The 21,083-nt window shown below is 42.5% G+C and overlaps 1 protein-coding gene across 2 annotated transcripts in view; it reads left to right on the top strand.

Annotated features, from left to right (window-relative positions):
• The window catches only part of PTPRO (protein tyrosine phosphatase receptor type O), a 48,140-nt gene extending 31,300 nt beyond the window's left edge, over positions 1 to 16,840 (top strand). For both annotated transcript variants that reach the window (XM_065887934.1, XM_065887933.1), the window contains 7 exons: positions 592 to 668; positions 1,490 to 1,624; positions 1,854 to 1,976; positions 6,653 to 6,807; positions 8,915 to 9,050; positions 14,995 to 15,115; positions 16,172 to 16,840. In XM_065887934.1, the coding sequence (XP_065744006.1) occupies positions 592 to 668; positions 1,490 to 1,624; positions 1,854 to 1,976; positions 6,653 to 6,807; positions 8,915 to 9,050; positions 14,995 to 15,099 (731 nt within the window). In that variant the 3' untranslated portion in view covers positions 15,100 to 15,115; positions 16,172 to 16,840. The remainder of the gene's footprint in view (positions 1 to 591; positions 669 to 1,489; positions 1,625 to 1,853; positions 1,977 to 6,652; positions 6,808 to 8,914; positions 9,051 to 14,994; positions 15,116 to 16,171) is intronic.
• Positions 16,841 to 21,083: the final 4,243 nt, after the last annotated feature.

Genomic DNA, 21,083 nt, shown 5'->3' with positions numbered 1-21,083 from the left:
CTTCCACTCTGATTTTTTTTTTTCTGGTTCATTTGTTTTGTTTTATATCTGTTAATCCCGAACTCCTAATTTTTCCCTCCCCACCCATTTCCCCTTTGGTAACCATAAGTTTGTTTTCTTTTTGTGAGTCTGTTTCTGTTTTGTAAACAAGTTCATTTGTATCTTTTTTTTTTTTAGATTCTACCTATAAGTGATATCACATGATATTTGTCTTTGTCTGACTTACTTCACTTAGTAAAATAATCTCTGGGTCCATCCATGTTACTACAAATAGCATTATTTCATTCTTTTTTATGGCTGAGTGATATTCCACTGTGTACATATACCACACCTTCTTTATCCATTCATATGTTGATGGACACTTAGGTTGCTTCCATGTCTTGGCTATTGTAAATAGTGCTGCCATGAACATGGGGTGCATGTATCTTTTTGAATTAGAGTTTTCATTTTTCTGGATATATGCCCAGGAGTGGGATGGCAGGACCATATGGTAACTCTATTTTTAGTCGTTAAGGAACCTCCATACTGTTCTTCATAGTGGCTGCACCCTTCCACTCTGACTTTTAATATTTTTCTCCTTATACTTTGCAGATGACTTTAGCCGAGTGAGATTAATCTCCATGAATGAAGAGGAAGGTGCAGACTACATCAATGCCAACTACATTCCTGTAAGTAATCAAAATTAAAAATTTAAAAAATCAGGCATCCAAATTCTAACCCAGCCAGAGGAAGACTATTAGGGCTTCAGGGATGTGTCAAACAGTTCAATAGAGAGCCGTTCTCCACTAAGCACTCAAACTCTAAAGAACAGTTTCCATTATTCCATTTTAGAATACAGAATAGGGAAAAAGTGCTTCCCTGGTGGCACAGTGGTTGAGAGTCCGCCTGCCGATGCAGGGGACACGGGTTCGCGCCCCGGTCCGGGAAGATCCCACATGCCGCGGAGCGGCTGGGCCCGTGAGCCATGGCCGCTGAGCCTGCACGTCCGCAGCCTGTGCTCCGCAACGGGAGAGACCACAACAGTGAGAGGCCCGCGTACCGCAAAAAAAAAAAGAATAGGGAAAAAAAGAAGCCCAGAGACTAGTAATATACAAATTTCTCTGAAAAAGATGAGTGAAATTGAAAGTAGACCATTATACTAAAGATCATCTTTCTTGTGCTTAAATGTCAGTGCCAGCAACCGAACTCAAAGGGCTCCACCTCAGCACCTGTGCTTTTAAAATGTATCTGTAAAGACAGTGGTTGTTATTGTAAAAACGTGTGGGTGTGATTTCTAGGCTTCCCCCCCAGAATGTATCAAATCATATGGATTTATACAGTCAGCTACTATGACTGCCTCCTTGATGAAAAAAGGAGAAAACATTTCATACGTGCATGATCCCTTGCCATTTTAGCCCCAGTAAATTTTCAGTTTTTTCTCATTTGTGTGAAACAGCATCTGGTGTTGACTGTAGCTCCTTAGGTGACAACTTTGTCCCTTACCTTCCAGGGATACAACTCACCCCAGGAGTATGTTGCCACACAGGGGCCTCTGCCTGAAACCAGAAATGACTTTTGGAAGATGGTCCTACAACAGAAGTCTCAGATTATTGTCATGCTCACTCAGTGTAACGAGAAAAGGCGGGTAAGTGCCTAGTGGGGTCAGCCCCGCTTAGCAGCGAAGCCTGTTCCAGCCACTGCCAGGGATTAAATGCTTACTGTCTACTGGAAACCATTCCACTTCCTTCATTTTTCATCCTCACAATAATCCTATACAATTCTTCAGAGGCAAGTCATTCGCTTTCCCTAAATGAGTACAGACTATTTCCTCCCTAGCCTGTTTGTTTGAAAAGGTTGTGCTATTGTCCCCTCAGGTGAAATGTGACCATTACTGGCCATTCACGGAAGAACCCATAGCTTATGGAGACATCACAGTGGAGATGATCTCAGAGGAAGGGCAGGATGCCTGGGCCTGTAGACACTTCCGGATCAACTATGTAAGTCACAGAGTGTGGGTTCAGGAGCTGTTCCCATGCTGAGGGAAGCCCCAGGGTCAGGAGACCAATCCCCCTTCATGGGAGACCATGGGCACCTCAGACTTGGCAACATGGCTTCCTCCAAGAGGAAAATCCCGAGTGTGATGTGCTTGTTTCCCAACTCCTCGAGAATCGTGTGGATTAAATACTTATCCTGGAGAGCCCGAGGAGATGGAATCAGAAGGCTACACTGTTCCATCTCAGATTTCAGCCAGGGTCATAGAAGACACGGTGACCCACTGCTCACCAGGCATGACTGAGGAGAGAAGTGTTGTCATACTTATATTAACCATGTATGGGTATATTTAGAATATACAAGCACCTGCATTATAAATTAAAATTTAGTTTTAGATGTAGTGGTTTGGGTTTTATTTCACTTTGTTTGGCTTTGTCCCTTACTTTGTTGTAGTTTGGTTTTTATTATTTCTAAGGTACTTCTGGACCTTAGTAATCATGGTTTCCTAGCTCTTTTGAAATGCTATTGAATTCTGATTGTTAGAATGTCAGAAAAGTCTATTTTTTCCTGTAAGGACTGCTACATCTCTGCTGACAGGCAGGCTAAGTATTACTAGTATTCTCCACCTAAACATGGTCTCTGTTGAGGACAAACTTTACTAAAGTCCTCAATAAAATGTGCTTCTCTGCTTAGAAACAACATTTTCTCACAGTGTAGATCAGAGGATGAACGAAAGACCCTGCTTCGTGAAGTCCATGAGCTAAGAATGAATTTTACCTTTGTAAAAGTTGGAAAAAATTGAAAGAAGAATAATATTTCACATGAAATATTATATGGACATTATAAAATTCCAATTTCAATGCCCATAAATAACATTTTATTGAAACATAGCCACAGATTTGTTTACTGATTTCCTATGACTCTTTCTGTGCTACATCAAGCTTGAATAGCTGCCACAGAGACTGTATGATCCCCAAAATCTAAAATATTTATTATCTGCCCTTTACAGAAAATGCTTGATGACCGTAACATAGGCAATGGAAACAAGGCTTGTTCATTATCAGTGCAACCCAAGCACTCATTAACTCGCCATTTATTGATATTTACAAGAAGCAAATCACTTCTTAACCACTACTAGTCAACAATGGCGTTTGCTACGTTGAGAATTTAGGCAAATCCCAGTGTAACTGTTAACAAACTGCTCCAGGCTGTTCCACCTCTTTGAAATGCCCGTCTCCTCCTTTTCCTTAAGCACACTCCTACTCAGAATTTCAGCTCAAACGTTAGCTCCTTTATCAAGCCTTCCCTAGTCTCAAAAGACCTTTCTCCCTTTCCTCTCCTGCTCTAGTTTCACGTATATCACAGTGCACCATACATGGTTATAATTCTCTCATTTCGTGTCTGCTTTCCCATCTCCCCCGCCCCCCATGTACTGTCATGGACTCAAGTATCCTGTTTTAATAATCCTTGTAATCCTAACCCTTAGCCACTTAATAAGTCTTCATGGAATTAATAAATCAGTGAATGAATGAATGTTTTCAAAAATAATAAATCACTTAGAAAACATCAACAGACTTAGCCGTCAGAGAAAATGTTTGACAATCTCAATTCCATTTGAACTCTCCTTTCTTTCTTGGATATTTTACCCAGAAAGCCGGTATAAACTGCTATACAAATACAGAGTAAATCTTTCCCTACGTTTTGCATCTGGGAGAAAAAAGTTTCAAAGCAAAAATAAGGTCTGTTCCCTTGACTGGGAGAAGTGACATCGATCACTGTGTGATCAATACTATGTCCTTGTCCTTGGTCTTAAATAATAACTTTTCAGTGACAACCATGTGAAGGGCTTGAAACATAGGAATAAAACGCTGAATAGTAGACGTTTCTGGTTTTTATACAGTAGTTGCAAGCATCTGATCCCAGAGCGCCCCCTTTTGGCCATAAACAAGTAGAATCTAAATTTTAAGTTCCTGCAATGAAGTTTAAATTACCAAAGAACATTGGGCTGTGCCGATGAATACCTTTTTCTATTTTTTTCATTTTTTACTTATATATTTCTTTATTCCCTCCATGTTGATATGTGGAAATTTTCAGAGTACAACCAGATAAAATTACACAAGTGAGGAAATCAGAGTATGAGAAATGTTGAAATGGTTAAGTAAGATGTAACCAGCAGGATTTTCTCATTTAATAGGAAAGGAGGAAAATGACCATAACGCAAAATTTGTCACTTTCCAGTACTTGAAACTTGGCATGAACTGAGTAAGAACTGGAGACTAAAAACCACCAAAAACCTGTTTGTTCCCATTACTTGTGCCTTGCTATTCAGCTGACAGGAATCACCCATCTGATACAAGACCTCTGCCCTGCAGCTACGGAGAGACTAATCACAATTTAAAGCCTTCTTATTTTTGAACCACCTTGCATATTTTAGCTCGATACATTTTCAGATACATTTTAGAATATATATATTCTAATATAGTTATATATATAGGTATATATATGTATGTATGCGTATATATGTATATATCCTGTCAATGAAAATAACCAGTAAACAATCTACAATAGGAATATTTATTTGAACCAAACTGAGGACTATAGCCTTGAAGACAGCCTCTCAGATAACTGTCAAGAACTGCTCTGGAGAAGCATGATTTTCAGCACAGTTTTCTATCTTGTCAGAACAAAGAATATTAAACAAGTTAGGGATACATTCCTTCAAGATTTCAAAGAAAACCCAGATCAGCACACACACAGAAAGCCAGTATGGCTTTGGCACCTGGGAAGGGATTCTGATCACGGAAGGAGGACCAGCATTGGCATCCCAGGAAGAGGGGCATTTATCTTTATTCTCAACACGGACACTCTTTACTTCCGGCCAATGCGCCCTTTTCTTTAATAATTAAAGCAAGTGTATAATGTATGTTTGATAGACCACAAACAGGCCGTTCTGGTTAGCATAAAATTCAAGTTAACTCATGTATAACCCAGAATGGCTTCCCGTACTTCAATATGTAAACATTTCTTTTATGAAAGCACACATATCCTACAATGTATGAGTCTTGTGCTCAGCCTGTGATCCGAATTTGGAAAGAGCGAGCATTTTCGTGAATTTTTCTGGGCAACCAAAGTTATCTGGGGATAGAGTATCCTTAAATCCTCCGGGTGTTGAGTAATTCATTCATTCTGCACAACTTATTATGCTTGAGTTACTTTCTTGCCATACTTCCTGAGGACAGCAGTGAGGTTGGCCAGCATCTTTGTAGATTTCATGCTCCACGTGTCGAAGACAAAGGCCTTGAACTCGCTCGTAGAGAGAGACATTGCGTAGGGCTGGGGACGTGTGGCCTTAGGCCAAGGAGACAGTGGGTCTAGTTGAAGTGCTGACATTTATATTTATACAAATATTATTATATTTGTATTTATACATTTATTTATATTTCTAATTTTTACCTCACCCAAGACCAGTGACACTTTGAAATTCATTTCTCTCTAATACCTGAAAACCTAAACTTTAACTCCAAACTCATAGCCAGACCGAATTCTTCCAAAGTATGATATAGTATGCTATCTCCTGAGTGGATTCTAGGGTCTTAGCAAATTTGAGGGGTGAGGGATGCATTAGATCCTTGCGAGGCTTGGATTTGGAATATTTCTGACAGTTGATAGCAAAACTTTATGCTTACCAATTAGTAGGGACTTAAAGAAGTAAATCTTGGAGGACGCACATCCTAGCTGATATTTACGCAAGTCAGAGGGAACAACAGTATATTAGGTCTACGGGTTCATATGAATGGGAAAATATACAAAACATACCCATTTACTGGTATTCCCAGAACCACCCATTGAAATGCACTGAGCTGGATGACAGCAAGTGGTAGTAATTATGCTGTAGTAGTGATGAGGATATCTAACAGATACCACCCTTCACAAACACAATCACACTTAGTCTCCACAACAACCCTTGCTAAAGATATCATGAGACCATTTTCAAATGAGAGAACACTGGTATTCAGCGAGTTTGTCTTGTCAGTTCCCCTAGCATCCGATCCCAAGACAAGGATTGTTATATAGGGGATGTTTTGAAAGTGTAATGTTGGGTAAAATCTGTCCAGGAACAAAGGAAGCAGGATAGGACAGTAGAGTAGTCCCATCTTGACTTTTTGTGCCCCAGTATCAATCACTTATTAGCTGCAGGCTGCCCTCAGCCTGAGAACGCTACCTCTTAGGCACTTCCCAGCAAGGTAGCTCCCTTCAGTGGGAGACGCCTGTGAGGAGTGGGGTGCAGCTAGATGCTATTAGCAGCATCAGGGAAAGGGGGTGCAACAGCCTGGCCCAGTGGACCCAAGCGGGTCACCAACAGAATCTTTCAGTATTTAATTCATCGCCCAGAGCTGATGTAACTTCTAAATGGCAGAGCCGGGATGCAAACCCTGATCTGCTTAAGCTCTTATCACTACAGAGGCATGGATTAGCCTATTTATCCTACTATCTGAAGCTTTATACAATTAGTATTTTTTTTTCAGGGCCTGCTTTGTGCCAGACACAATGCTGAGAGCTGGAAAGGGAGATATACTGACCAGGAGTGAAATGTGGCTTTACCATCGCTTGTGAGCTGCTTCCGAGGCCTGGGCCATCCTGACGGGGGACTGAGAGATTAACGCTTGTTTTTCTCCTAAAGGCTGACGAGACGCAGGATGTGATGCATTTTAACTACACTGCGTGGCCTGATCACGGGGTGCCCACGGCCAACGCTGCAGAAAGCATCCTGCAGTTTGTACACACGGTCCGACGGCAAGCGACAAAGAGCAAAGGCCCCATGATCGTGCACTGCAGGTAACCTCATCAAATGCATTGTCGGTTAGAAATCGTGGAGGAAAGTGCCCACCATTAAACCACTGATCAGACTGAATGAACAGTTAAATGAATTATGATTTTTTAAAATGTACGATTAACTGAAGTCTTACTAGATACATGATTTACTTATAATACAGCTATTTATATCCTGTAATATATGAGATTAATATTATTGCCATTATCAGATTAAAAAAAAAAAAAAAAACCTAAGGAGTAGAAAGATTAAGGGAGTCACAAAAGTTCATGCATCCAGAAAATGAAGGAGTTAGTATTCAAATCTAGGCACACCGGTCTCCAAAGGCCAGGCTTTTAAGCACCATGTGATGGTACCCTATCCTATCAAGGATTCTATGGGGTTTATAACAGAGCCAAATACAAAGTCAAATTAAAACTAGCCAATCACAACCCAGAGTAATATAAACAGACATAAAACACAAGTTGAAGGAAAGGTGAAATAAAAACATTCAGCTCGTGAAGATAAACATATTTGCTAGGTTTCCCTTCCAGATTATCTCTAAATTTCCAGATGTTGCAGACAAAAGGGGCTATATGATCTACTGCATTATCAAAAATCAAGGACCACACTAATCCCTTACAGAAAGAGTTATCTTTGAATTTAAGCTTTCTTTCCTACCACGTGAACAAAGCTCCATCAAAATCCAGCAGTGTGACATAATGTTGTTGTGAAATGTTTATGCAGCCTCAGAAGAGCCGGGGATATAAATGCACTCCTGTTTTGTATCAGCAGTAGAAGCGGAATAAAGCTGTCAGACGAGGCATTGGCAGCCAATAATCCTGGATCTAGTACCTTGGTCTGTGAACTAGAATGGCTAAGGGTGTGTGTGTGTGTGTGTGTGTGTGTGTGTGTGTGTGTGTGTGTGAGAGAGAGAGAGAGAGAGAGAGAGAGAGATAGAATGTGTCTCCCTGGAAAGAAAAATGTTTCATAAGCTACCAAGGTTCTGATTAGGGAGACTACCCTTGCTGTCAGTCATTCCCAGGTCAAAAGTTTTGCTTCACCAGATGAAATTATCTCATCTCAAAATGGTTCTTTCCAAGAGCAGAAAATAAAGCTGCTCGACCCTGGGGTCAAACACATGGACTCCTTTCACGCACGTAGCTGGGTAGCAGGTATAGTTCTGGATGTGACTTCGCAAGTGTTCACCCAGACACAGAACGTTTTATCTGAGAAGGTAAGTCCTAAGAGGGAAGAATTGTCTGGTAGAAGAAGCAAACCACGGCTCTGAACTCATGGTTTTTCCTGTTGGATTTCTCTCCCAGCAAATCCCACATGTAAATTGGTTTTGATTTCTATTTCCTCATATTCCCTCATAATCCAGAGTTCACTTCAGTCTGTGAGTGATTGGAGGAAAAGGACGGTTGACTTTAGCTGTAACCCTGGGGACTGTGGTGGAGAATAGGTCAGCCCATATCACTCCACTTCCCTCTATGCTCTGAGCCCTGGGATTTGGGGACTGGGAGAGACTGGGTCCAAATATTAAATCTGATTTTGAGGCAACTATCTGGGAGAATGAAGCAGACTAGCACCCACTAGCAGGGCGGATGCATTTTAAGGAAGGTCTGAGACGATGAACTTGACCTAGGGCTGAAGACGCACAAATTACCAAGGCCCCAGCCCTAGAACTAGGGTGTGGACATCTCAACTAAACTTTCTAGCTGGGTGTGAGGGCTTAACTCTGAGGCTACTCGGAAGACTGGAATTGTTTACGTTTATCAGCTCCCTGGGGGGCCAGAACTGACTGTCCAGGAGGCTCCATATGGAATCCTTACTTTCCTAAGGAACAGAAACCCTGGGGGGCGGGATGGGCAGGTGTGGCCAAGGCAGACCCACACCTCTCTAAGAGAGGTAGCAGTGATAGAACTGCGACGTTAGGAGACACATCGACCACAGCTGCATACTTAAACAACAGTTAAGCGGGAAATATTGTCAGTTTAGTCTTTTTGTTCAACGATGCTACATGTAGTTTTGGTGTGTTTTTGGGTTTTGGTTTTGGTCTTTTTTCATCGCCAATTTGTTTCCAACAGTGTAGAAGCGCTAAGTGATGTGCTGTCGGAACCTCTTTTCCAGTGCTGGCGTCGGTCGGACAGGAACATTCATTGCCCTGGACAGGCTCTTGCAGCACATTCGGGATCATGAGTTTGTGGACATCCTAGGGCTGGTGTCAGAAATGCGGTCATACCGGATGTCTATGGTACAGACCGAGGTAGGAACATAATCACATGTATTTTTAAATTTGCCCTTGACTGAAAAACTTCCCGTTATTCAATCGCATATGTCAAAACCATTGTCTCGATTTTTTTATTTTTGCATCTGCCATTCCCAGTTTCATATTGTGCACATTCAAACGGCTCCAAGGTATAAAAGAAACAGATATTAGTCTCTAGAAATCCATTTGGTGCCCGCACTTTCATTGGTGTTACAGGCCCTTCAGTAACCCAGAGCACATGGGTGTATCTATAATGGAATAAAAGCTCTTTGAACAGACTGAGAGTTCAGTGAAGGTGACAGCCATCTGGGGAAATGCCACCAAGTGGAGACTTTAAAACTGATGTGATTTAATTTCTATATAAAATGCTAGATTTGACTCAATAAGTTTGTCATTCGTTTGCCCTTCATGTGGCTCAATTCACTTTTGATGATAATATGGGTTGACTTTGTGCTTTGTGATGAAATAAAATCCTTACAATTTTAAGGATTTCCAGCCTCTCATCTACCAGCACTGCCAGTCCCTTGAGCTAAATGAATGGAATCGTCATTGTAACAACATGGAGGCGTCCCCAGAAATACACATCAGCGTTACGTGCTCTCCTTTCTCCTCTTCTCCCAGGTCCTCCCCACCTAAGAGCCTTAAAATGCACTCAGGCTGAGGTGGCAGCCCCAGACAGACAGACTCACGCTGCCTCAGAGCAGCAGCGGGTGTGCACCTGTGTGGGTTCACAAAGCTAAGCACAATAGCTTCTTCGTAATCCTAGTCACCCAGCCGTACTCGCAACTTCTTAGCTTCGGGCGAACACTAATCCTTTTTGCTCGAGGAGTGTTGTGTGGGAGGAACACTTATAGACTGGAACCCAGCCTGGCCTGACCTCTGACTCAGTTCCCAAGGGATTAAAACCTGCCTTAATCTTCCTCATGTTTTTCCCAGAAATCACCACTAGATGTCAGTATAACTCAAAAGTCCACAGTCCGGGCTGCCGTCTCAATGCTTCCGGCTTCCCCTTTCCCACCCTTTTCTCTCCTGCCTCCCCAACCTGTCCGACGGAGGCTTGGCACAGACGTTCCAATCTGTTTATTTCTGAGCTCTAGCAAGATCATAGCACTTTGGAAACAGTAACTCATTCACATTCAGATGGCTCAGGGATGATTAGGAAGCAAGACATCTATTCGTGTGCTCACTTCCTTGAGATCACTCACATTCCAGTCCTGCTACCTTCTAATTTACCACTGTGGAGACATAGACATTATCCTATTATCGTAAGTTTAAAATGTCCTGGTTTCCCAGACAAGCCCAACTACCTAGTGTGTTATGGGGATTCCCTGGTGGTGCAGTGGTTGAGAGTCCGCCTGCCAATGCAGGGGACACAGGTTCGTGCCCCGGTCCGGGAAGATCCCACATGCCGCGGAACGGCTAGGCTCGTGAGCCATGGCTGTTGGGCCTGCGCGTCCGGAGCCTGTGCTCCGCAACGGGAGAGGCCACAACAGTGAGAGGCCCGCGTACCGTAAAAAAACGAACAAAAAAAACCTGTGTTATGAATCTGTCCATATTTTTGGCTTTCACTTCCATAAATCTATATCCTCCTATGTGATTAAAACTCTCTATTATGTATATTGATCTCCAAGCTTCAAAGGGCCACTCCTTATTTTAAGTATTTTGGATTTGATGAACTGTCTGCCCCCACTGACTTAATGCATACCTTTAATAATTTTATAGACTGTGATTACAGCCTGTTGGCTTTCGACTTTCCAACAACAGAATCCTAATCGCTTTTTCAAATGTCTACCTTCACATGGTAGACCCTCTAACCAATTTTCAGTGCCATTATCTTTCTTCATGTGTGGTAATCCCAGGACACCAGGGTGACCACCATGTGCCTTTCTGTAAAGCTGAGAAAAAGTTGGGTTTTCTCTGTAACTTCCTTTCCTCAAATTTTGATTGCTTCTTTGTTTATGGTAGTATTTTAGGTTGACATCTCCAGGGAAACAGTCTTTTTTAAGTACAATATCCCTTCCCTGAACTCTCGTGGGGAAATTCAAAGTCAGCAGAAGAGGCAGAGGTCACCACGGGTCACTTATTTTTCCCAACTGTTCCAGTTCACTCTTGAGTTCCCTCAGGATTTTGCAGTGATCCTCTCTAGTTCAAGTTATTTATTTATGTCGGTTTTGTCAGTTGTGTCTGGAACCTCTCGTCCAATGATTTACCTCTGTTTTTCCTCATTCCTGTGCTCTTCGTGGTTCAACCTGTAACTTGAATGTTAGGATTTCCTTAACATCCTCCTTGAGCTCATTCACCCCCCAGTCCTGCTGCCTCCTAGTTTACTGATGCTAATAATAAAGAGCAGAGTAAAAAATTATTTTTCTTCATCATCCCAGAGCACTCCTTTGACACTAATGGTTTTCAAGAGGCCAGAATGATTCTCCAGCGGAGTCAATGTATATACAGAAACCACAGTGTGTTGTGTACAGGTTACCTCCCATGCTGGTTTTTCAATTTCCTACGCCCTCTTGACGGCCCATTGCCTTCATTCTAGTACCCCACCCCCTCTACAAACAGCAGAAGTCACTGATTAATTTGACCATATCCTCAGATGCGTGTTTCAAGTCCCTGCAACATGCCGCACGGGCCGTATTTTGATGAGCCCTTTTCCCCTTTCTTAGCTGACCAGGCACGCCGTGTGGACCCCTGCACAAGTGCAGCGAGGGGTAGTCAGAGAGTAGGGTAGTCAGGCCAGACCCTGAAAGAGGCTCGGGACCAACCCTGACCACTGTACAACTCACTTCACCTCTCGAATCTCCCATTCCGATGAACAGATACACCCTACTATATATAAAATAAATAACAAACAAAGACCTACTGAATAGCACAGGGAACTAAACTCAGTATTTTGTAATAACCTATAAGGAAAAGGATCTAAAAAAAGAAATAGACATAGATGTATGTATAACTGAATCACTTTGTTGTACACCTGAAACTAACACAACGTTGTAAATCAACTATACTCCAATTTTTAAAAAATTAAATAATAGGGCTTCCCTGGTGGTGCAGTGGTTGAGAGTCCACCTGCCGATGCAGGGGACGCGGGTTCGTGCCCCAGTCCGGGAAGATCCCACATGCCGCAGAGCGGCTGGGCCCGTGAGCCATGGCCGCTGAGCCTGCGTGTCCGGAGCCTGTGCTCCGCAACGGGAGAGGCCACAACAGAGAGAGGCCCGCTTACCGCAAAAAAAAAAAAAAAAAAAAAATTAAACAATAAAAATATATATTTTTAAAAAGCTCCCATCCCTCATCTGTAAAAAGTGAAGGACAACGTTCATTAGTTGTTTGTTGTAAAGTATACATCAGGTGAACCGATATCATCAAGATAAGTGCTTTGAAATTGTAAAGTGCCACATGTGGATGGCCTTCGCCTCTCCTGGGCTCTCTTCTATTTTTATCAAAGGTTTTCTTTAATTTTCCTCTAATAGGTTTTCCCAGGAGGTCAGGCCTTGCTTTGAGCAGCCGCTTCTCCTCATTGGCAGCCTCCTGATTTCTCAGGAACTCTCAGAGATGAGTCTGTAAATAGTCTTTTATTTACTTTTCCTGTGGCCTAGCTACTTTATTTACGTATTTATTTAGACACAAAGTTTGGCCACTGCGTAGGTATGGGTTGAGAAACCAGGCAGTCTCTGTCCTTATCGATGCCCTGTGCTTGACTCAACACCAGAAACCATGGAGGGATGTGTCATAACAAGAAAGGGAAGCTCAGTTACTGATGTGATGTTGTCACAATATAAGAGAATATATTTTCCCCAAATTTTGTTGAAAAATACATGTGAGTCCAGGGAAGTTTGAAGTATTTAATTTTATCCTTTGTATGAAGTTGTCATACAAAAGGTCCTTGAAATCCTGTGGTTATCTTAACTGGTTCTTAGTTAAAGGCTATTTTTAATGGTATTACTTAGAGAGAAACTCCGGAAAATAAGGAAAAAGGAGAAATGACCTTGACTTCATGACATAAGGACAGCTACTCTCAATATTTTGGCGTACCTCATCTCGGCCTTCATTCAAGTATAATGTTCACACAATTGTGCTCATATGCCCTATACACATATGCTAATTTTACATTCTGATTTTTCACTTAATATTTTGCTACCTGTATCATCCCAAATTGCCTAAAACTCTAAACTCTCATTTTAAAGACTGAATACTGTTTCATTTTGTTTATTTATTTATTTATTTTTTAAAATTATTTTATTTATTTATTTTTCTTTTATTTATTTTTAAAAATTATTTTATTTATTTATTTTTAGCTGTGTTGGGTCTTCATTGTGGTGCACGGGCTTCTCACCGCAGCGGCCTCCCCTGCTGCAGAGCACAGGCTCCAGGCGCGTGGGCCTCAGTAGCCGCGGCACGCAGGCCCAGCAGCTGTGGCTCGTGGGCTCCAGAGCACAGGCTCAGTAGTTGTGGCACACGGGCCCAGTTGCTCCGCGGCATGCGGGATCCTCCCGGACCAGGGCTCGAACCCGTGTCCCCTGCACCGGCAGGCGGACTCCCAACCCCTGGGCCACCAGGGAAGTCCCATACTGTTTCACTTAAGATATGCTGTTGCTTACTTAAAACATTCTCCTTTTTATAGGACATTAAATTGGATTCTTTCCTTTCTTACTTTTATCTGTCCACAATGCCATTTATTAGCATTTTATTAATTGTACCTCCACCAACTGTAGGTAAAAATGATTGCTTCAACAAACTCAAATCATCACTGAATATTATTTTTTTCCTTCAGGTTTGCTTACTTTATAGATAAATAGTTTTAATTTACAATTTTTTATGACTTGGCCATTTTTTGCATATGGTTTAATATTTCCTCAGTTTACTTAAACATTTAATAAGCACAAACTAAGTGCTGGGTATTAGGAATAAAAAGACACAGTCCCTGCTTTCCAGGAGGATTTGGTCTAGTGGTCAGTGTATTTTATTTATTTGTCACTTTAAGTGTGCATGTTACTGATGTGGATGAATTTTAAACAAAGATGAAGGTATCAACATTTGTCATAATTCTAGAAAATATTCCCTCTCAGTTTCTGGTTTGCCCTTTATTTTATTCCTTTTACTGCTTTTTATATACAGTAATTTGACATTTTTATTTGTAACTTATTTCATTGTTTAAAGTTTAAACAGTCCTTCCTTAATCAGAGAAAAATTAACCTATATTTTCCTTTATATTTTTATGGCTTAATTCATGAAACTTCCTGGAATTTATTTCAGTGTATTATGAGGTGATGTGCTACTTTTTTTTTCAAATAGCCCCATGATTTATTGATTGAATATTCATTGCCTTTAGCATTAAGTAGTGATAGTCTAAGCCCTATTATTAATCAAACTATTTCTACAGTTGATTCTCTTGGATTTTCTAGTTATAAAATTGTGTCATATATATGGAATCTTAAAAAAAAAAGAAAAAAAAAAACTGGTTCTATGAACCTAGGGACAGGACAGGAATAAAGACTCAGATGTAGAGAATGGACTTGAGGACATGGGGAGGGGGAAGGGTAAGCTGGGATGAAGTGAGAGAGAGGCATGGACATATATACACTACCAAACGTAAAATAGATAGCTAGTGGGAAGCAGCCACATAGCACAGGGCGATCAGCTCGGTGCTTTGTGACAACCTAGAGAGGTGGGATAGAGCGGGGGGGAGGGAGACGCAAGAGGGAGGGGATATGGGGATATATGTATGTGTATAGCTGATTCACTTTGTGATAAAGCAGAAACTAACACACCATTGTAAAGCAATTATACTCCAATAAAGATGTTTAAAAAATTGTCTCATAAATAATGAAGAATGTTTCCCTTGACATCACATCATAGCATTTAATACTGCCATAGTATTAAAATATTATATTTTTGCACAGAGATATCTTGCTCTAAAACCTGTCTTTGTCTTTTGCTCCAGGAGCAGTACATTTTTATCCATCAGTGTGTGCAACTGATGTGGATGAAGAAGAAGCAGCAGTTCTGCATCAGTGACGTCATCTATGAGAATGTCAGCAAGTCTTAGTTCAGAATCCAGACCAGTAAGTGGAGAAGAACCCATCATGGGCACCCTGTCTTAGCACAACAGGAGAGGGCATGATATGGGATATGACAAAGGCAGCAGTGGCTATCTGTGCTGACTCTGACCCCACAGAGGTGGTCACAGGGAGGTGGTCATAGGGAGAGACAAATACCGTAGCAGATCTTTGAGCTTCAGTGGGCCTAGGTTGGTGGGTGTGGCATGCAAGAGCTTCAGCAACTCATGAAGATTTGCCCTCCATTCCCTCCACCCTGAACCTTAAATTACTCTGATATTGGATCTGTGCCTGCAATATCGGGATATTACCATCCAATGCTATTTATCTAGATACTTTATGCAAACAGTTTACTGACTACAAGGGCCACACAAGGGGCTACAAAGAAGACATGAGCTAAAGTAGACACCCCAAAGAAGAAAAACAATATTGACAATAGTCTTAGGTTAGCGGAGTTTTCAAACGCCTTGATCTCATCTATTATGTGAGTACTTACTTGAGAACATCGTGAAAAAAAATCGTTACACAGTCAATGCCTTGTGCTCACGTTTTAACTAGGACATCAGATTTCGGAGGTGTAAGTAATCTTGGCTAAAGTAACAAGTAATCTTCTAACTCAACTCAGTAAACAGAGCATAGAATGTGTATGAATATATTAAGGTTGGAGGGATCATTGACAGGGAGAGAGAGGACAAGGGTGCCTTGAGGAAGAAGTATGAAAGGATATGGACTAGTGAGTACCAGGATAGGATTAGCATCAGACCATTGCATTCATCAACAAACACAGACAGAAAGCACAAGGAGGCAGGAAGGAAAAAGAATAAGGAAAGACAGACAGAGACAAATTTGCAGGTAGAGGGAAAGACAGAGCCACAGAAAGGAGGACTTGCACAGAGAAGGATGCACAGATAAACCCACGTCCACATGGGCTGTGGGGTTGAGTGTAATGAGAGCTAGTGATGGAATCAGGAGGCGGTCGCTCTACTTCCAGCCACAGAGCTGTTGATGAGGGGCTTTGCTCTCCCAGGCTGCTTATTGTCTTCCTCTGTCTCTCATTTACAGGACAGGACATGATGTGAACCCCTCCTCCCTTGCTTCCAAGAGTTTTTTTGGGGGGGGCTCTACTAGCCATTTGCTAAAAAGAGCCCTACTTTACAGTACGTGGCCAAGGAGATAATTTATCTCATAGAAGCACCGGGAAGACTTAGCCTTAAAGAGCCTACAGTGTCTTTCGGACTCTCACTTCTGGACATTCAATAATGGACCAAATTCAACCGGACACCAGAAAGGTCCAGACGCTCTGCAAAGGGCAGGAAGCACAACACTTCCGAAGAGTTTTGCTGGCCCTTTGCTGGCTGGGCTGAGTTTTTTGCTGTTGTTTTTAAGTGCAATAATTTTTGTACGTGTGTGATTTTATCAGAACGTTTTCTGCCCGCACTATTGAGCAAGCTCGTAACCCAAGAAGGATCAGGCATAGTTGGTGTCAAATTATACCTCATTGTTAAAAAGAGGCATGCCCACACATGAAAAAATGGCAACTCTGCTTCAAGGAAATTGAACCAGTGCTATCTATAATCCAACATAAGCTTACTGGATCAGCAATGGGGAGGGTGGATCGGGGGAGAGAGAAAGGTTCTTCCCACAGATCAACTGCGTATCTTTTCCAAATATGAAGAGCTGTAATTCAGCTTCAAAGTAGAGCAAGAAAAAATATTTAAGTCTTAATTGTTCTAGTTCTTGCTGTTTTTTTCTTATTAACAGTTCAGTGTTTCCTCCTTGGCCCTCTTGGACTAATGTCACTGTCCAGGTTCCTTTTCAACAAACTAGATCTGGTTCAGAAGACTTTGAAGTCTCACTCTTTAGACTCCACTGCTGTCTGAGCAATCTTGGTGCCTACAGTTTGCGTTCCTCTTTCTGTTGGCCTGCATACACGTAAAAGCTATTTCTTTGCAAACTATAGGCTGTGAACACGCACTTTCCTTCCCCCCAAAGAGCTGGGAATTTATGAAGTTGTGGCAATGAACTGCAGCGTGCTAGGACAATGATTTGCCTACATTTTGGGGGAGGGGGGTAATATTGTCAAGCATCTCTATGGATTCTGACAGAGATAACTTTCTGTTTTGTTTTCTTTGGGGTTGTCAGTTTCATTTTAACCTGTGTAACTAGCAGCAATCTGTTCTTTGCATTTTGTATAATTGCAGTACATAATTGTGTCTTGTGACATGAACACTGTCAGAATGGACACAGATGGCATCCTGAAGCCTGTTACTTTGTGTCGCTTCCTGAGAATGAAGAGGTGATGGATATACAACGGAAAACATTTTGAGTTGAAAGTAAACCCAAGCTTGCTGCTTCACTGGAGCAGTTGGCTGTCCTGAGCCTTCCTGTGTGTGTTTCGGGAGGCTGTGTCCCCCTCTCTGTGCATCCGCCCCTCGCCCTGGATCCCCGCTCTCCAGCGCATCTCCATGAAGCCATGCACGCATCGTCAGTTTCACATTTTATCAGTGACCTTTGTAAAGGTAAAGGATGCCAAGTGAACAGCTCTGCACCCCACTGTCTCTTGTCACCAAGGCCTGGCCACAGCGGAGCCTGGCACAGTTCTTTGCAAGACCTGGCCAGGCAGGGAGTCTCAGGTTCTCCTCGTGGGGAGAGGGGAGGAACGGCAGAAGCTGTCCAGACCCCACAGGTTAACAGCTTGGGCTCCCTGGGTGTTGTCAGCTTTGACTCGCCCCCACCTCTTCCTCCCCTTCTCACCTCCCTGCTGCCACCTTCTCTTCTCACTCCCACCCCTTTAAATCCCTCCTTGGACGTGTTAATAATGTACCACTCCATTCCCAGGAGTACATGTGGCTAAAGAAAAGTAGCAAGTGTATGTGTGACTTCCTTAGGTTTTCGCACACGGACAGGTCAGGAGTGAAGTAAGCAACGTTGGGTGAGCTGATAAGACACCTGCTGGTGCAGGTGCATTTCCCATGTTCACAGACTGGAACTTTACTTCCCTGAAACTTAAAGCACTTTGTAAATATTTTATGATTTTCTTGAGCACCCCTTCCAGGTAGGAATCAAATAGTCCCAGATCAGTTTTCCCAAAAGAGAAGATGAAGTGTCCAGAGTTAGACGGAAGCCTCAGAGTTTAGATGACAGAAAAGTCACACCAGGCACTTAACCAGATCATTCCTTCAGGGGTCTCCACAGCCGTCACTCTGTACATCCCTGGTACACCGGTGCTCCTGAAGTGTACAGTTTAGGATGGGCAAAGCATCCATCTGTCTGAAGACTTGGGTTTCAATCCCAATAGATGACTTTAAATGTATCTGTCCTAAGTCTCAGTTGATAAACTGTAGAATTACCTACTAAAAGCACCATATTTCACAGGTGTAAAGGGTATCAGATCTGCTAATTCACACAAAGGTGTTTTGTATTTTATTCCTTCATGTACCCTAGGGGCCCCTCAAACCAGCTTAATTTTCACTCCAGGATTCAACTCTAAGAATTCAGACAGGAGGCAGCTAGGGCCTCTGTGTTTTAATTAGTGTTATTTGTAATCATCTGTGAAGTGCTACAGTGTACTGAACATAGAGGCATTCACACAGGCATTCATAGTAGCCTACGTGGTGCATAGAAAGAGCTGAAGAGTTTGGAATAACAGAATATTTAACTTTGAGTGCTACTGAGATCAAATTCCTTGGCTGCAAAAGCCAATTTTTTAAGTTAATTGAGAAACTACCACTAGACTCTAATTTATACATTTAATATCTAACACTAATACATCCATACCTATACATTCATTATATGGCTTTATTTAACTTGAAAAGGAAGGAAAGTGATGAATGGCAACCTTTTCGGGGGGACAGTGTTCTAATTCGGGGTTGACAATTTTCTACTACAAAGTCAACACTGCCCCCCAAATTTAAAATTAGAAAAATTAGTAAGGATTTCTTTTTTCAATTCTTATAAAATCTTTAATCAGATTCGATCATCGCTCCCCTTTTCTAAAAGCTGTCCCTGACCCCAGAAAGGGGATACATCTCTCCAAGAAGGCTGTGGTGTCAACGTGTAAAGCAGGGGCTGGAGACTTTGGAACTGAGTCTTTTGCAGACCTTATGAGAGCTACTTGCTAGGGGATTGGCCGTCAGCCAAGGGAGTAAAGTTACTGAATCCAATCTCTAGGAGCCAAAATCCTCCCTGCTTTCTAGCAAGGAGGCCTTCCCTTCCACCTCAGGAAATGTCTGATGTGATGTGCTTCAAATTAGCTGGCGCATTTCCTAGCTCACTGATCACTAGCCTGGGGCCTGGCCCAGGCTCAGAGCTCAGAGGCCATGCCCAGGACTGAACAGAACAACCACTTTGGCCAAAGGAGTTAGAAAGCGACAAAACCTGACACACACAAACTTCTACCTTTGGTTTTTAAAGCCTCTTTGGGGTGCATTTGAAGGAAACTCGAGCCACGATCTCTCTGACTCTTGGCCTTCCACAGCAGCACGCGTTTTCAGTTTCAGTTGACGCTTATCGCAAGGCCTGATCCTGGTGGGTCACTCAGTTAACGATGGAGGATCATGTTTAGCTCTGGAAGTTGTATTACGAGGGACACGAACAAACTGTTCGGGGCAGGGTCACCTGAACCCTTACGACCTTGTGGAAAACAAAGGCCATAATCACAAGACCTGGGGCAAGTGGGGCTCTAAGCTTGGGGTCAAGGACGAGTCCCTGGTTCATCCAGTCATTCATTCAACAAATATACGTTCATCTAATCCGCTGAGTGAATAAAGCACTCAATCAAGGAAAGATTTTTTGACCACTTGCAGTACACCAGGCACCAGAGACACAAATGGTGCCATAGGCTAACCTGTAAAACTGTGGTGTGGAATCAGAGTCTGGTTGCCATTGGAAGGACTAAGAAAGCATTAGACAAGCCTTTTTCAACATTTTTCACTTGTAGAGCTCAAATGTGGTCAACCTTCTGCAGTCACACCAGTAATAGTGGTACACACCTTTTCCCCCAATGGCTTAAGGACAGAAACACCAAGTTCTCATAGTTTTTGTTACTCATCAGGCACCACAGACCCTGACACGGTCCTCCCTTCTCGATGACAATCAGCAAGCTAACCCTCTCTCCTACTCGAAAAGACTCTCCATCCCTGGCAAATGGTTAACTCTTTTCTACGGAACACTTCCAGTGAGCTTCTGGAGTTGCCACCTCCAGGGCAGCCCATCACTTCATTCCTCAGAAAGCACTTTCTTCTCTTGGTTACACATCTAAGGAACTTACTGACATTAAGGATGGGGATGGGATTGAAAGTTCTAACCTCCAACCAGCCCCCATTGCTTTCCAAAAGTTTTCTCATTTACATAAGCTCAGATGTGGTTGAAAGGGTTTTGTTCTAAATACCCAGACACCTTTACTGCTCTTATCACTTGGGAAATTCCAAGGGTTTTAGGAGTTCTAAATATATATTTAGGAGCTCTAGGGACAAATCAAAATATCACAGGTGTTCAAAGCCAAAGTGAGAAGTAAAATCCAGTTCTTCTGATTTCCACCCAGGTCCCAAGCTGTCTGCTATATGCGTGATTCTCAATGATTAGAAGTTTCTAACTTTAGTCAAATGTTCATTCATTCACCAAATGCTTACTGAGCAAAAATGCTATGGACCAGGAACTGGCCTGGGCCCTAGGAACACAAGGGTAAGTCCCAGTGTCTCCAGGCAGACAGCAGGTGGAGGTGAGGCTGATAGGATTAAGGCAGGTAAATGAGATGAGACACCCTGGAGCCCCTGGGCCCTCCCTCCACTCCTACCCATGGTTGAAACCAGCAAAGGGGTGATCTTCAGAGCCTGGGAAAGCCCCTCACATTCTTGGACCGACGTATGGCTCTATACCTCTCTTGGATAGAGGCTTGAAGTCCAAATCGACTTTCCCATTTTGGTAAAAGGGCAGGCACTGTGGCACTGACCAGGGCTGCCTTGACAGAGGCTGG

The sequence above is a fragment of the Phocoena phocoena genome, chromosome 11 (genome assembly GCF_963924675.1).
Source record: "Phocoena phocoena chromosome 11, mPhoPho1.1, whole genome shotgun sequence".
Classification (NCBI taxonomy): Eukaryota; Metazoa; Chordata; class Mammalia; order Artiodactyla; family Phocoenidae; genus Phocoena; species Phocoena phocoena.
This window is presented reverse-complemented; position numbering and strand designations above follow the sequence as displayed.